At 41.1% G+C, this 16689-nt stretch overlaps 1 protein-coding gene across 8 annotated transcripts in view; it reads left to right on the top strand.

Annotated features, from left to right (window-relative positions):
• Positions 1-16689, top strand: part of ERG (ETS transcription factor ERG) — a 280009-nt gene that overhangs the window by 244886 nt on the left and 18434 nt on the right. For 6 of the 8 annotated variants that reach the window (XM_067739494.1, XM_067739495.1, XM_067739497.1 and 3 more), the window contains 3 exons: positions 12903-13106; positions 13935-14015; positions 15973-16044. In XM_067739494.1, coding sequence (XP_067595595.1) covers positions 12903-13106; positions 13935-14015; positions 15973-16044 — 357 coding nt within the window. The remainder of the gene's footprint in view (positions 1-12902; positions 13107-13934; positions 14016-15972; positions 16045-16689) is intronic. The other 2 variants (XM_067739500.1, XM_067739501.1) reach the window with 2 other exon arrangements.

Here is a 16689-nt window from a genome sequence, read left to right as displayed (position 1 = left end):
AGAATCCTAAAAGCAGGATCCCTGGGCTTATTGTTCGGGCTTCACTGAGGCTACAGTCGTGACCACCATCCTGCCTCAGTGGCAGTACCACGTAGTGCCAGCCTGCTTCTTGTGACATCCTCCACGGACAGAGTGAGTTACATTAGCGAACAGCTCAGTGCAGACAGAGAGCGTACGCTCAGTGTGAGTCTTTGCTGGTCTGGTTTCTTAGAAAGTCAGGATTTTGAGTTTTCAGAGTGGCAGAAGTCTCTCATCACCTGCACACGGTCCTTTCTACATAGGACATCTCCAAGCTGGGCTTGAAAGCAGACGAATAACAAGCAATAGAAGAATACACTCTCCAACCAAGCCCAGATGACCAACATATTACTACGATTTAATCTTATTAGACTTAGTTATTTATAAGCCTGTCTGTTCTATTAGATTGTGAGCATCCTGAGTTGGTGATTTTGTCTTTTGCATATTCTTCACCACCAGCCAAAGCAGCAAGCTCGTGGCCCGTGTGCAGAAGTCAGTAAACATGCATTTATTTGAGTGAATGGGAATCCGGCTTTAGTTAGTGGGAACCACAGAATCACAGGAGACGGATGTACAAGATTCTTGGTGATCTTCGTTCAGCTTTGTATTAGGCAGGGTTCTCCAAAGAAGCAGAACCAATCTTTCTCTCTCTCTGTCCCCCTCTCCCTGTCTGTGCTTTACTCAGTCTCACAATTCAGATGCTGGTATCTTCTGGAAACACCCTCACGGACACACCCAGAAATAATGTTTAACTAAATATCTAGGCATCCCGTGATCTAGTCAAGTGGAAACATACAATTAACTATCATAAAACTCTTAAACATGACAAAATCGAGCCCTAGGGAGGTGAAACAACTTTCCCGAGGACGCACGCGGAGATGGGTGAGACCAGAGCCAATTCCCAGGCCTGTGCTCATTTATACTTAAAGAACTTCTTGGTAAAGCTACACATTTTTTTTTTTTTAATGGAAGTATAGTTGATTTACAATGTTGTGTTAGTTTCAGGTGTATAACACAGTGATTCGGTATTTTTGAAGATTATACTCCATGATAGGTTATTATAAGATAATGGGTATTATTCCCTGTGCTATACAGTCTATCCTTGTTGCTTATCTGTTTTATACGTAAAAGTTTGTCTCTGTTAATCCCACACCCCTAATTTGTACCCCTCCTTCCCTTTCCCCTTTGGTAACCACACATTTGTTTTCTATAAACTATACATTTCTTTATTTTACTTTGTCATGCCTCTAAACACTTCCAAAGATCTCTCCCATTATGTCTGCATTATGGAATGTGTTTCTATAAGCTTCTGGTTACAATTTTTTATGCTAAGTCAAGCAACTAAACAACCAGACCAACTAAAACTTAAATCCTAAAGTCAAAACTAATTATATTTTTAAACTGTGAGCTGAATTGAGGAAACTGCCATTGGGTTATACGTGTGACTGAAATGATAAAGACAGAAATAGCAACAGTCACCCTCTGTTGAGTGCACACTGTTGTCAGGCAGTTGGCCATGTTCTTTATTAAAAAGGGATTATCTCACTTAAATCCCACAACTATCCTATGGTCTAGGGACTATTTATTATTCTCACTTTACAGATAAAGAAACTAAAACTAGGGAAAATAAGATAGTAGCCCAAGATGTCCTAGCCAATGATGTGGAGAGCCAGAATTCTAACCCAGTTCTGTCTGAATCCATAGTCTGAGCTCTTATTCCTATCCTACATGATCAGAAATGTCCAGGAAGAACACAAGGTAATAGAATGGTGGAATAAATTTGTTAAATTGTTGTAGATTCTGAAATGGCCTTTTCAAAGGAGATGTAAGTAATAAGTCAAGGGATAAAGGAGATTTTCAAGATCGTCTGTTGCTCAGCCCGTAACCTTTACATTTCCATGATGATAATGATTTCTCTGTTTTTCCTGTAAACCAAGAAAAGAATCGCATTGAAAATAGCTTTGATTTGGCAAGAATGGCTGGGTGGATGTTAGTAAATGTAAAAAAAAAAACTAAGATAGATGATTCTGGTTTGGTTCATCCTGTACTTAAGATGTCCATGTGATACCCACAAGGCAGTTCAGTGGGCCCATGAAGAGCTAGGGTTAAAATTCTTTATCATGGGGTCACTGCACGTGAGTTCTAAACTATGCCATTTTCTAGCTCTGGGAAGTCATTTAATCTTGCTGATCCTTAGTTTTTTTGCCACTACAATAAGGATGATAGTAATGCCTACCTCATATGGTGCTGTATGGATTAAATAAGACCTATGTGTGAAGTGCATCAACAGTGCTTGGGCTATAGTGATACCTCCAAAAATTGCAGCTCTTCTCTTCATATTTGGTCAGGCGTTTGGGAGAAAGCGCTAGGCTCAAGGGATAAGCGTGTATTACGGGTTGAATTGTTCCCCCACAAAAAAATATGTCGACGTCCTAATTTCTGGTGCCTTGGAATGTGACCCGATTTGGAAATAGAGTATTTTCAGATTTGATCAAGTCAAGATGAGGTCACAAGGGTGGGCCTAATAAAACGACTGGTGTCCTTATCAAAAGGGGACATTTGGACCCAGACATACATGGAGAGAAGATGATGTGAAGACACAGGGAGAAGGCCATGTAAAGATGGAGGCAGAGATTGGAAGGATGCAGCTGCAAGCTAAGGAACGCTGAGGATTGCCAGCCACCACCAGAATATGGAAGAGGAAAGGAAGAATTTTATCCAGAGTCCCAGAGGGAGCACAGCCCTCCTGACAGCTTGATTTCAGACTTCTAGCCTCCAGGACTATGAGGGACCACGTTCCTATTGTTTTAAGCCACTTAGTATGTGGTCCTCTGTTAATGGCAACCTTTGGAAACCAATACAGCGTGCGTGTTGTAATTGGAATGTGAGAGCCTAGACGCCCAGGGATATCTATGAAGTGAGGAGAATGGAGGACCGAGGACAAAACTCCAGGGACACCAACGTTTAAAGAGGGGCAAAGAAAGAAAACCCAAGCAGGGAGAGACTTTGAAATGGAACAAGTCACTCTATTTCTAAAACATGATGGGCATAAGCAGCATTGTCACGGAATAACTAAGGGGAGGTAATGGGGGAACAAATAAAGAAAACCAAAATCCCCAAACTAGATAATCCACTCAAGAGGAGTTAAGAAGGTCTCCATCCACTGAAATATTTTGGCATGTCAGAGTTTCAAAGGTATCTTTAGAGCCCAACAAAAATAGTGTAGTCATGTATGTTTTGAATAAAATACGTAATGGAATTGTTGATTCTCAGAGAGTTTAAAGTAGGCACATCTTTTTTTTACAGTTTTTATGCTGTAGGGTATTGAGCAATTCATATGTACAATTAACTTTTGACAGTTGATTAATTAATAAATGAATGAAGTGGAGCATAGTGTGAGCTAGGTTGACAGCTGCATTGAAAATGGAAAAGTTTTAAAGTAAATGGGTAAAAAATATGCAGAGAAGACTCTTGGTTCTAGTAAAATATTGAACTTAAAAGGATCTCTTGTGGAGCACCTGGAAATTATGCATAGAATCCAACGTCCTTTTAAATGCATAGCTGAACTGAGAAGAAAGTCAGTGAATTTCTTAGGGACTAAAACAAAGGGGGGAACTGAGAACAGGGCAGCCCATTCTCATGTTGTCACCTGGTTGCCTTAGGTGGCATGAATGGGGGTGGGGTTCCAATGTCTATTAATACAGAGATTTAGGTTTTAAAGATTAATTAGGGGCAGGAAATGAGATCTTGGTCTTGCACAAAGCAGGAGTTGGGCATGATCCCTCCCCTTACCCTATAAACACATGCACACAACTGTGTGGTCCAACAATCCTGAGTCAGAAATTAACCATTGAAAAGTAGTTATGAGCTAGTGATAACCTTGGGCACCTGGAGGAAGTAAGTACAAAATCTTCCTGGAGAAGCTTGCCTTCAATCCAGGCTTTACAGAATTCCTACAAAGACCCACAGAAAATGATTCTGCAACCCCAAGTTTTGAAAACAGGAAGAAACAATCTACCAAGACCAAGATTCAGCAGAAACAACAGATTAAACCCTCAAGAATATTAGATAATTGAAGTATGATAGAGAATATAAAGTGAATAGATTTAAAAGTGACTAGATACATAAAAGAAGAAACCAAAAAAGAGAGGAAGCAGATATTATGGAAAAGAATAGATAATCTTAAGGAAGAAACAATAGAATTCCTAGAAACACAAAACAGTTTTCAAAATTCAGTGTCAAAAAATACCAAAAACAAACAAACAAAAAAAAAATACCAAAAACTCAGTAGATGGATTAAGCAGTTGATCTGAAAAAATCAAAGAGTGAATTAGAGAAGGGAGACTTGAGATTGTTTTCAGAGTGCAGCACATGACAAAGGGGTAGAAAATGAGAAAAAAAGTCAACAGTTGGGAAGGACTCATAGTAATGTCTTATGTAGATCTAATAGAAGTTCCAGCAAGAGAAAATAAAGAGAACGGAAGAGATGAAATATTGGAAGAGATAAAAGCTAAGACTTTCCCAAAATTGGTGGACAACACCATTCTCCAAATACAGGAAACACCGGTCAGAGAAGGATAAATAAGAATTCATCTTCTCTAATTACATTATGGTAAGACTGAAGAACACCAACGACAAAGTACTTTAGAGCCAGCACTAAAGAAAAAGACAGGCTATCTGAAGATAATGACAGTTATGAGGACAGCAGACTTCTCAACAACAAAACAGGGCACAGAGGGGCAGTAGAAGGAAATCTCCAGTGAGCTGGGAGAAACTGACAAAACTCTAGTTACCTTCTGGGCTCTTAACCTTTCTTTTTTTACCTTTTACAGACTCTAATAAGGTAGAATAAAAATACTGGCCAACATTATCTTATAAGGATGAATGACTAGTGTTGAGGGTTCCTAAATTCCTTCCATTCTTTGGGAGAAGGACATTTGGTGATTAACTTTAGATTTTGTTTAAAGATTAACAAGTAGAGAAACAAAAAGGAACAAAGAAAAATAGATCAATCCAATCAGGTATTTGGAAAGGAGAAATAAAGAACAGCTATAGCAATAATAGAAAGCGTAAAGTGGTAGAAATCAGATCTATCAGTAACAATAAATGTAAGTAGACCAAACTTGCCATTAAAGACAGAAAGTGATGAAGCAGATTTTTAAAAATTATTCTAAAGTTAGTTATGTATATACTATTTACACAAACATCTAACACAGAGAAGGAATGACAGCAAATAGATGGGATAAGATATAGTAGTTAAATTTCAGTCAAAATAAAGCTGACGAGAATGGAAACAGAAAGCAGAAAACATTACTGGAGAAAGTTGAGGGTTATCACATAATAAAAACAGTTTACATTTATGAAGAATATATAACAGTGATAAAGTTGTATATACCTAATAGCATAGCCTCAAAATACATAAAGGACTGTACAGAGAAATAGACAAATCCACCTTAGTGAGAGATTTAAATTTGCCTTTCTCAGTCTTTGATAGATCAATGACATGAAAATTATATATGCATTACTAATTTTGATCTAGTGGTTATTCATAGAAACCTGCACTCAACAATTAGAAGATAAGCCTTCTTTTTAAGCATGGTCAATTTGCAGAAATTGCCCACCAAAGGAGTAACAACCAGTATTCAAAAAATCAGTATCTTATACCTCCTTCACTGGCCAAAGTGTCGTAAAATTAGAAATCAGTAATTATCAAAACAATAACTGAGCCCCATTCATAGTATGGAGATGAAAAGGTTCAGAAGTAACCTTGACATAGGCTCTTTACTTGAGCTCAAATTTCAGTTTCTTGTGGAGTGAAGCTCAAATGTGAGCTAGTTCTCTTTATTAAGCTTCTTTATAAATGTAAAGTCTGTTCCAATGAGGAGGCAACATGCTAAATCTTATTTTTGCAGGCTTCTGAGTGTGTGGGACAGCAGACTGGCAGGCTCACCAAGGTCTGGTTTTATAAACAAAGACCTCATAGGATTTTGATATGATTCAGAAGTACATTTTATTTTTGTTGGTATTTTTTCATTACCAAGGGTGATTTTTCTTTCTGGAAGCCAATATTTTACATTGATATTGTTCAAGAAAAATGACACTCAGAGCTTATATTATCACCAATTTGGTTCTTGCTTAATCTTGCTTTCATTCATTACTCTGGGGTGGGGTTGGGGGTCTCTGAAACAGGATGTTTGCCTACATGAGGTATTTTGTTTCAAGAAGGCACAGTATGTCTTCAGCAATGCAATATCCTTTTGCTTAATTTAAATATCTACTTAATATTTTCCTGGCAGCAGTGGAACTCTACTAGGGCAGAATCCAGTTTCAGGGAAATGTAAAAAAAATGTTCAACCCTAATCCCACCCACTGCTTTTCCCTCCTCCCCCTGCTTCCCCACCCAAACCTTAAACGGTGCAACTCTGCTTTGCTTTTATTTATTGTTTTAATCCCAGTTTACTGAAATAGCATTTGTAAAACTTTTGGATATTAACCATGTAATCTAAGGTACAAATAAGAAACTGCAGAGAGAGAGATGGCTTCCTGTTTCTTTTACCCTGTACCATGGGGGTTTACCATTTTGATGTCCACGAAATGTGGAGTGATGACACAGATGTTTTCAAAACAATTGGACTGGAGGGCTGAAAACAAAACAACTTATCTGTAGTGGCTCTTGGTTCATCTCACAGAAGCACCTCCGAAAACTTCTTAAAATAAAGTGATAAATCAGACTTTTGTGTTTAGAGGAAGAGGCTGACCCTGTGATAATAGATTGTTTATTTCATTTTAGCAGAGTTTGCAATGCAAAATCCAGTGCGTGGTTGCGTTATTGCTCTGTAATGTGTTATTGTTGGCAAAGTGCTTTCACATACGTTATCTCATTTACTTTTCTCTTCCCCTAACATTTCACTTAATTACCCACAGAAAGAAGAAAACAAATTCTAGAGAGGTTAACTTTTACATCTAAAGAACGGTTGAATCAGAGCCCAAATATGGGTATTCTGGCTCCCAATAAAGCCTTTTATTTGATCACCAACTTTGCTGTGCTTGATGTAACTTAAGACATTCTTTGATTCCTCAGACATTTTCAATGACTCTGAAATTCCTAGATCATAAAGTCTAGCCTTCTTAGCAAGATCCTCAAGGCTCTCCTTGATCTGTCTCCAACTTTCATTTCCATCCTCCTATGTCTCTGTGCTCCCTCTTAAACCCTCCACTCCAGCCACACCAAACTTCTCACATGTCCCTCAAAACCATCAGATATTTCATGCCTCTGTGGGTGTGAAGCTGGGCTCAAGCTGTTCCCCTAAACTAAAGGTCTTCTCTGCTTTTGTCACCCTACTTCTGTCAAAATCCTTTTTGTTAATGCAGGCTCAAGCCAAACCCTTCTGGTGAAGCCTTTCCCTTTTTTCCTTGTTGGGATCAGTTGCTGCTTCTCTGTACTCCCGTCCTGCTTGGATAACACAGATTTCATTCTGCTTTGTGGGTTGTCTTCATGGCTGCCTACCTCGGTAGATTCTCAGCATCTTTGTCTTGGCCAATTCTGAATCCTTGAAGTACTTGTGTATATTATAAATGCTCAATAACTCAGTTAAATTCAGCTTAGTCTTTATCCTATGGGTCCTTGGAGGCTGCACATTGTTTTATAAATGTCCATCAACAGATGAATGGGTAAAGAAGATGTGGTACATACATACAATGGAATACTACTCAGAGCAAAATAATGCCATTTGCAGCAACATGGATGCAACTAGAGATTATCATATTAAGTGGAGTAAGTCAGAAAGAGAAAGACAAATACCATATGATATCACTTATATGTGGGATCTAAAATAGGACACAAATGAACTTATCTGCGAAACAGAAACAGACTCACAGACATGGAGAACAGACTTGCGGTTGCCAAGGGGGAGGGAGATAGGGGAAGGAAGTATTGGGAGTTTGGGATTAGCAGATGCAAACTAGTATATATAAAATCGATAACCAGTAAGGTCCTACTGTATGGCACAGGGAACTGTATTCGATATCCTGTGATAAACCATAATGGAAAAGAATATGAAAAAGAATGTATATATATGTATAACTGAATCACTGTGCTGTACAGCAGAAATTAACACAACTTTGTAAATCAACTATACTTCAATTAAAAAAATAATAATAAAATGAGCAGAAAACCACAAAAATCCAGGCTTAGTCGTGAGGTTAGGTGGCAGGTTCTGAGCTGCATCACTACCTGGGGCAGAGGGTGTGGGATGCCACCCCTGAACAGAGGCAAAGTTGACCCTTGGTTGGAGCTCATCCTGTTGCCCCCTCCCCTTTCTCCTTCACATGCATAGTTGAGGAAAGAGATAAGGCCTTTTGAATCTTGTGGGACCTCGTGAGCTCCCTTCTGTTATGGCGGGTGGGTCAGAAGCAAGAAAACTTTGCTGACCTGTCATGGGCCATGGAGTAGACCTGGAAGCTTCTACTGGGTGCTCTGTGGAGTTGAGGAGTGAGCTGGGACCCCACACACTGACCTGAACCCTAAACAACACTGTCTACAGTGGCACCATCCATGCCTGGCCCAGGGAGTTTGTGGGGAGCCCAGGGTGGGCTCTGCCATCAGGGCAGGGACAGGGCCTCCTGTCTTTTTATCAGTTCCCTGCCCAGAGATTCACGATAAGTGCTTACACCTCAAGAGTGTGGAGGACAGACACCCAAAGCGGGTAGTGAGTGTAGGGGAAGTACAGGGGAAGGACAGGGGATGATACCTATTAAGACGGTGGGCCCCAAAACCTAAGAGTCACGTGCTTTAGGCTGAAGAGTTTGGACTTGCCCCTTGCAGACTGTTCTCTTTGCACCTGTAGAGTAGGTCCAGAGTAATGGCACCCTATGGACAGGTTGGAAAGGAACATCTCATTTACTCTTATCAAGTGACCATATTTTGTTTTTAATATTCTTTGCTTATAAATGTATAGGGCAGAGGTATGGAGATCAAATTCCAAAAGGATACAGGAGTAACCTGACTTTGTGTAATTTTATTCTTTTCAAACGAAGCAATTTCCATTAACAAACTGTATAAGAAAGTGACATTAAAATATTATACTCTTGAAAGTTTTATAAAAACACTTTAACAAATATATATATATTATATATATATATATAATCCTTTATAAAACCTTGTTTTGATTTTGAAATATAGAGAATACATTTTTAAAAATAACTTTTTAACCCAAGTATTATATGTGTATTGTAGGAAAGAGAGAAGATAAAGTTTAGTGAAAAGAAAACTTTTAAATCTCTACTGCCTTTGTTTCAGAGACAGTAGTTGCCATTTCACTGCATATCTCTCCAAAATTCTTTCCATGGATATGTTTATATTTCTTTGCAAAATATAATCTACCATAATGTTTCAAACGTTTAAATTTAATCTATTTTGAACAATTTTCATATCAATACCTACATTCCGCAGTGTAATTTTTAGTTTCTAAATATCACAGGACTGTTCCTAAATGTACAACAACTTAACTAGTTCTCTTTCTCTGGGACATTTAGGGTGTTTCCAGTGTTTTGCTATTATAAACAACACTACAAAGAACATCCTTGAAAATAAATCATTGCGCACTTCCTCTATGATTTTCTAAGGATAAATTTCTAGAAGTGGAATTTTTAGTTTAGAGACTATACACACAGTTTTTTAAAAGGCATTTGAAATGTATTGCCGAATTGTTCATTGGAAAGGTTGTAGCAATTTACAGCTCACTCCAGCAGTACAAGAGAATGGCCATTTGACCAATCCAAAGTGAGAATTTAGGGATTATAACAGGGCAGGTCAAGGAGGAATTGGTCTCTGGGGTCTTGCATGTGATTCCCTTAAACGAAAATTGAATGAGCCATTACAACCTTGGGCTTAGCGAGGGAAACCAATTAACAGGCACACCAAGGGATGCTGGAGAGATTGGACTTCTTTTTTTGGCTATCTTCCTAAGACGTCATTTGACCGTTTTAACATGAACCCAGGAACTTTCAGGAAGATCTTTATGTATCATTTTTAGAATATCTGTTTCTACCATTAAGAGAAGAAAATGCCTTCCTAGAATGAACTGATTTCTAGGAAGTAGTTACACCAAAACATAGTCCTTCCAGGTTGTTAAATGCAAAACAAAACAAAAAGAAGAGTTTGGCTAATACCTAGTGGTGGAATTTATAGGAAATGGCTTGGGGACCCCTGTGGAAGGGAGGGTCTTCTCTCTGAGAGGGCCATTTAACTGTCCTCTGCACAGAACCAAGGAAAGAGGACTTGAATTCAGGGCATCCTAAGACCAATATATGATCTGTTCCTGAATAATGAGGAGTCATGACATACCATGAGGAAAAGGAAAAGAAGGACTTTCTATGGAAACATTCTGGAGTTCAGAACATTTTATCCCTGAAAGCAGAATGCTGACCCAATGGCAAAGAGCCATCTGAACTTCAGTGACTTGGACAGAGTTAACATTCCCAATACACATTCGGTTTTCGCAGGCTAACAAAATGTTTCCATGTGTTTGGATTACAAAGGAATATGCACAGCTTTCTGTCAACACTGCCATTTGAGCTTTTGTAGATGTTCTGCGCTTTGTAGCAGAACCAGAGTTCTTAGTTTATAGCTTCTACACATGGGCCCTATGACCAGCAATTCTACATCTAGGTCCTCACCTAGGCCAGCACTTTCTCAAGCTTAATGTGCGCACAGATCAGCTGAGAATCCTATGAAAATATAGACTCTGATTCGGCAGGCATGTGGCAGCACCTGGGATTCTGCATTTCTAATTAGGTCCCAGGGGAGGCCAAGGCTGCTAGATCCCACGACCACAGTCTGAGTAGTGAAGCCCCAGGGTAGATGGTCTGAACCACTTTAGAATTACCTGGACAGCTTTTAACAACCCTGATGCCCGGGCTGCCCTCCAGCAGAATTAACTCAGAATCTTTGTGGGTGAGACCAGGCATCAGTAGTTTTTTATTGGTACCCAGGCTGTGGACCAATGCAGATTGCTTCACATGTGGGTGGGGAGGGAGACACAGGGGTCTTCATTGATAAGTAAGTGGGGTATATTTGTGGGGGGGTGGGGTTATCCGAGAGCAGATTAAATGATGAAATATACCTCCATGGATTGACTTGGACACATCTTGAATATACAGTGCCGAACGCCAAAAGCAAATCAGATACCATTTATGTTAGCTTAAAGGCACACGACAATATATGTACAGTGGATATGGTAAAAGTATTCAGATATGTATAAGGATGATGCACGTATCCTTTCAGGTTAGTGGTTCCTCCTGGAGTGTCCAGGAGGGGAATGGGTTAGGGATGGATTCTATTGGGGTTGAAAGAATTTCTTTCTATTAAAAAAGATATGAGAAAGTAGGGAATGGACAAAATAAGGGAGGGAGGGGGAGGCAGAAAGAGAGTAAGAAAGAAAAAGAAAGGAAAGAAGGAAGGATGGGAGGGAGGGAGAAAGGGAGGAGAATTCTGGTGACTGTGACTGTCTGGCTGTTTCTCACTGTTACTGCCACTGACTCTGGAAACCGAAAATGTATCCCAACAGCACATCCAATGCCCATTCTTGAGCAGCCTGAAACATTAGTAAGACCAAACAAGCTTCTAAAACTATTAGCTAGAAAGCAATTCAAAAGGGTGATGTATTTCCCCCAGCAGATATTTTCACTCACGATGATCTGAGTATCGTGGCACACCTGCCCTCTACGAGCCTGTCCAGAGGACCCAGACTAAGGCTTTCATTTCACGTTGGAAACAGACACAGAAAGGAGAAGCAGCCTTTGGAGGCTGCAGCGTTGAGAGACCCTGGGATCAGGACTCTGGGCTCCTACTCCTTTGCCCAGGTGTCTTTCTGTGCGCAGGGACCCCAGGGAGGAGCCCCGTCTGCTGGCGAGGCGCCCTGGGCACCCCTCCACCCAGGCTGTTTGTGTGGGGTGGTCCCAACTTGTGTTTCCGTTGGGGATCACCTGCTCCTTTTCCCCAGAGACTTGCTCTCCTGGTCATACAGGGTTCTCCTCCCGTATGTGGCAGCAGAGCGTGATGACACTGCCTGCATCCTGTGGGGTGTTTGTGCCCCAGCTGTGGAATGTGAAAGCCCCCCAGCCAGCTTGCCTCCTGCAGGTGTGAGTTAGTTGCAAAACCAAGTTCTCTGCAGGAAAAGCGTGTAACTGACGGCTCTCTCTTAGAAACACTAGCTCCTGGGAAGTGCTAGGGTTCTGGCTGACCTACACATCATCTCCAATTCTGTGGTCAATATCTTTCAGTATTTCAGACAAATACTGTATGGGATTTTTTTTTTTTTTGGTAATCTGTAATTAACATCTTCCTGATATGTGTTACTCTTATTTCATATAAAGAAACCAGTAGTTTTCTGAGGAAAGAAAGTTTTCATTTATTCTTATTCATTTTTTCCCATTCTTTTTTAAATTGAAGTATAGTTGATTTACAATGTTGTGTTAGTTTCAGGTATACAACAGTGTGATTTTTATACATATATATATATATTTACACATAAACATATTTTTATATGAATAAATAAAAATTAAAAGAAACTGATAAAAAAAAATCCCATCACTACAGGAAACTTTAGATTATATGAGCAACAGAAGGGCAGGTGGTGTGAATAATCCTAAACTTCCAGAACAATTCACTTTAAAGACAGTGGTCTCTGACTGTGAGTCAGTTGGTCTTCCTCAGACATTCTCCTCGGACTGGTCCCTGAGCCTGGCTTGAGGCTGTGCTTCTGCAAGAGAGGGAGGGGATGCTCTGGAAAGCTATGGCTGGTGGGAGATCCCACCTGGGATATGGCTCTACCCCAGAAATTTGTCTTCAGGAGTTGACCAAATATGCTTCCATCCCGTTTCAGATCCTATGCTATGGAGTACGGACCATGTCCGGCAGTGGCTGGAGTGGGCAGTGAAAGAATATGGCCTTCCGGACGTCGACATCCTATTGTTCCAGAATATTGACGGGAAGGAGCTGTGCAAGATGACCAAAGACGACTTTCAGAGGCTCACCCCGAGCTACAACGCTGACATCCTTCTGTCGCATCTCCACTACCTCAGAGAGAGTAAGGCAGTCCCCACTCCCACAGAGAGCACTGTCGAGAGGTCCTTGTTAACGTAAGATGCGAGGGTTCAGCCCAGTTGCCGGCAGCATCTTGCTGCCCTAACCCGATTCCCACTAGTATCTGAGAGAATGCTTATAAGTGATGACTTATTGCGTAGTGAGAAGTAGTCAGCGCTTTTACGAAAGCGGCAAAGTCAACTAGCATTCAGCTGCCTCCTCCAGGGTCCCCCAACCAGGAAGATCACATGCCAAAGGGAAACAGAGCTTTATCTGGTCACACATTATTTCATCTCCATGATGCCCAAATAGAAATAGAAACATTATGGAAAGGCTCCTACTTGATGGGAATTGTGGAGTGTATCTTCCCTAAAGCCAAAGCAAGCTCCCCTTTGTATCCCACTCGAACACAAAATGAGGAACATTTTCACTTGGTATCTTGAGATGTGGCTTAGCCTGTCACAATGGGAATGGCGTCTTGGCAATGAGAGGCATGAATCCACAGAGTCTGCTGCATGCTTTAATATTTCAAATGTCAAGCATGATCAGAAGGAGATAGTAGAGATAGTGCAACAGTGGGTGGTGTGAACTCTTTGGTGTAAATGCTTTGCTTGGCATCCCAACCACTTCTTCCCTGAACTCAATATGGATCCCCATCTAGGTTTTAACATGCTAACCAGTAGCAGGGCCATGGAGAGATTCCCAAGCAGCCCATGATAACAGGATGGGGAGTGGGGTGAATGTTTTCCTTCTTTTTCTTCTTTTTTTTTCAAGGAAGGGAATTCTCTCTCTCTTTTTTCATTTGGATGTTGCTTTTTGTTTTGTTTTGTAGCACCTCTTCCACATTTGACTTCAGATGATGTTGATAAAGCCTTACAAAACTCTCCACGGTTAATGCATGCTAGAAACACAGGTAATGCTGGCCCTGCCCCTTCCCCCCAGGACAAGTGTAGGGTTTTGTTTACAGGTTGCATGCTTTACAGGTAGAACTTGGGACAGTCAGTGCATCAGGAAGGCGGAAGTCAGAGGTGGATGGTTGAGGGGTCCCTGGTAGGTTGAGGCTCTGTGTTGGCGGTACCACAGCCTCCAGGCAGGAGGCACTCTTTGGTCTCTGAACACTCCCCCGCTTCCCTTGCCAGTCAGAGGGTTTCTTTGAACCAGGAGATGTGCAGAATCAGCCTTCAGCCATAGCCTCAGCTCACATTGGCTGGGTCACAGTCTGCTGTTGTTAGTCCTCAAGTATGCCCTGTGCTGACTGTAGAAACTAAAAGCATGTTCCATGTGAAGGGGCCCTTAGCATGCTCCTTTTTTCTTTTTTTTCCTTTTAAAATTTCCATTCTTAAAGGAATGTTTACTAGGACAAGCAGGGGTTTTACTTTTTCCTTTTTGGTAAAGTTTTAGGCCATTCAACTTGACTTGAATCTTCTTGCACAGTCTTCGTACATTTGCAAAAAGGCCGTAGGAGGGAATGCCGGTTACTTTGGGGGAGCTTTTGTTGTGAGGGAAACTGTGTTATGACTTGGGAAGATTTGACATTAGTGACTAACTAAATACCTGCTATTCTGTGTCTAACCATTGATGCTACCTTTTATTTATTTATCTATTTTATTTTATTTTTTTTGCCTGAGCCTGATAGAGTTTTAACGTGATGCTTCTTCCTGGCTAACCCTGCTCCCTCCCCTCCTAGTAAAGGCTGAGAGTAGAGGCTGGGCTTTCTGTGGATGAATGTGGCCCTGGTCACACCCATTTCCTCCCTGGTGATGGAGACACTTACAGAAGCATGGCCGCAGGCTGCTCACCCCACTGTTATCAGCCTGCAGGGACCCTCTGCCACCACCAGGCTAGGGAGAAAACCATCTAGTGTTGGAAAGACTTAAGTAACCCCTCATAGGCAAGCCAGCCAGTTCATGAGCAGCCCTCACATAGGAATACAGCCATTTTCCAAAGACTTGCCCTGTTATTTTTAAATGTATGATGTGAGTGAGTCCAGGCTTGAGTATTATAAAGGGATTGCTAGTTGATCTCCAGTAGCCAGAATGTTGTGCTTTTAATCTGAAATTTTAAAAAAATGGCTTTGAGTCAATAATACACTTTTTCAATATAGGTTACACAGTCAGCCCATTAATGACCTTGTGGCCAGAAATAGCAAACACCTTAGACAAAGTAATTCCCCTGCCTTAGGAAACGCCTCGGAGATACACACACTTTCTGATAACTTCTTAGTCATTTAAAAAGTTTTTAGCAGAGGATGAAAGTGTCAGGAAATCTCTGACTTCATTATTTTTGCTATTGCTAAACATAGAAGCAATTGAAAAGCAGGACAACAGATTCCAAACGGACTGACCTGTGAAAAGAGGATTACTTCCACTAACAATTTGAGAATTGATTGAGGGAGAGAAAGGGAAAATGTGCATCTGAACAGAGACACGGATTAATTTTTAAAAAGATCCATATATTCTTTGGCAAAATATTTATCATTCTTTGGTGCTCCTTTCCAAGGGCTCTGTAAAATGTTTTATGGGTTTTATACGATTTGAAAATTAAAACACCCACCATAGAATTGTTTTAATAAAATGAGCTTGCAGGGGGATGGGCAGACCCACGGATGGGCTTCAGGAGGAAGCCGTTAAATCAAAACACAAGACGCCTTATGCCGAGTGGGGCACAGAGAGAGTCACATCTCTTCCACCTTCAGCATCTGTTTCTGACCTGTGTGCTAGTCCCTTCTCCCGAAGTCTGGCGTGGCAGGTTCTAGGAGGCCACCTCCCTTGGTTGTCATGGGGCAAAGTAGATTAGGCGCTGTTGCTGAGATCAGATCAACAACCACAGCAAAAGACCTTCACATGTTTTGTCTTTCCTTTTGTCTGCAGGGGGTGCAGCTTTTATTTTCCCAAATACTTCAGTATATCCTGAAGCTACGCAAAGAATTACAACTAGGCCAGGTACGAAAACACCCCTGTGTAATCTCTTTATTGAGAGACATCCCAGGATGTCCTGTGAGGTCCGTGACCTACGTCACGAGACACAAAGACAGCTGATCTTGGATCGGACCCTCTAAACGGTCTTATTCTGCCTCTGTGGATCTGGCGCCTAGAATCAGACCGTTCCATCCAGAGATCACGCAAACAGTCCCCGAACTGCGGGATTATGAGCAGGTCAGCCCCTTCACTAGCTGCTCTCGAAGACAGATGGGCCAGGAAGGCATCCTGGATGCCTGGCGATAAGGAATCCATCCGGTTTCGAGTTTACAGAAGGACATAAGTGTAATCTCTCCGTCCTCAAGGCACAGCACAGAGCAGGAGGCATTCCCCTAACACTAGCAGCTGGTCCTCAGCTGTCACGAGAGCCAGTCTTTCAGAGCAGAAGCATGTAATCAATCATATGTACACCTGAGTCTTACTTTCTGTCTTTCCCGATGATTTAATTAGGTTATTAATTTACGCGTCATTCACGAAAAGAATCACTGTCTATCAACTGTCTGTTAGTGCCAAGCACGATGTTAGATTCTGGGAATCTAAAGATGAACCAGACTTTACAAAGCTCCCTGTCTTCAGAAAGCTGGCCTGTTCATTCCACCGTTGTCCATG

This window comes from Pseudorca crassidens, chromosome 5, assembly GCF_039906515.1.
Source record: "Pseudorca crassidens isolate mPseCra1 chromosome 5, mPseCra1.hap1, whole genome shotgun sequence".
NCBI lineage: Eukaryota > Metazoa > Chordata > Mammalia > Artiodactyla > Delphinidae > Pseudorca > Pseudorca crassidens.
The sequence above is the reverse complement of the archived record's forward strand: the minus strand, read 5'-3'. Positions and strand labels throughout refer to the sequence as shown.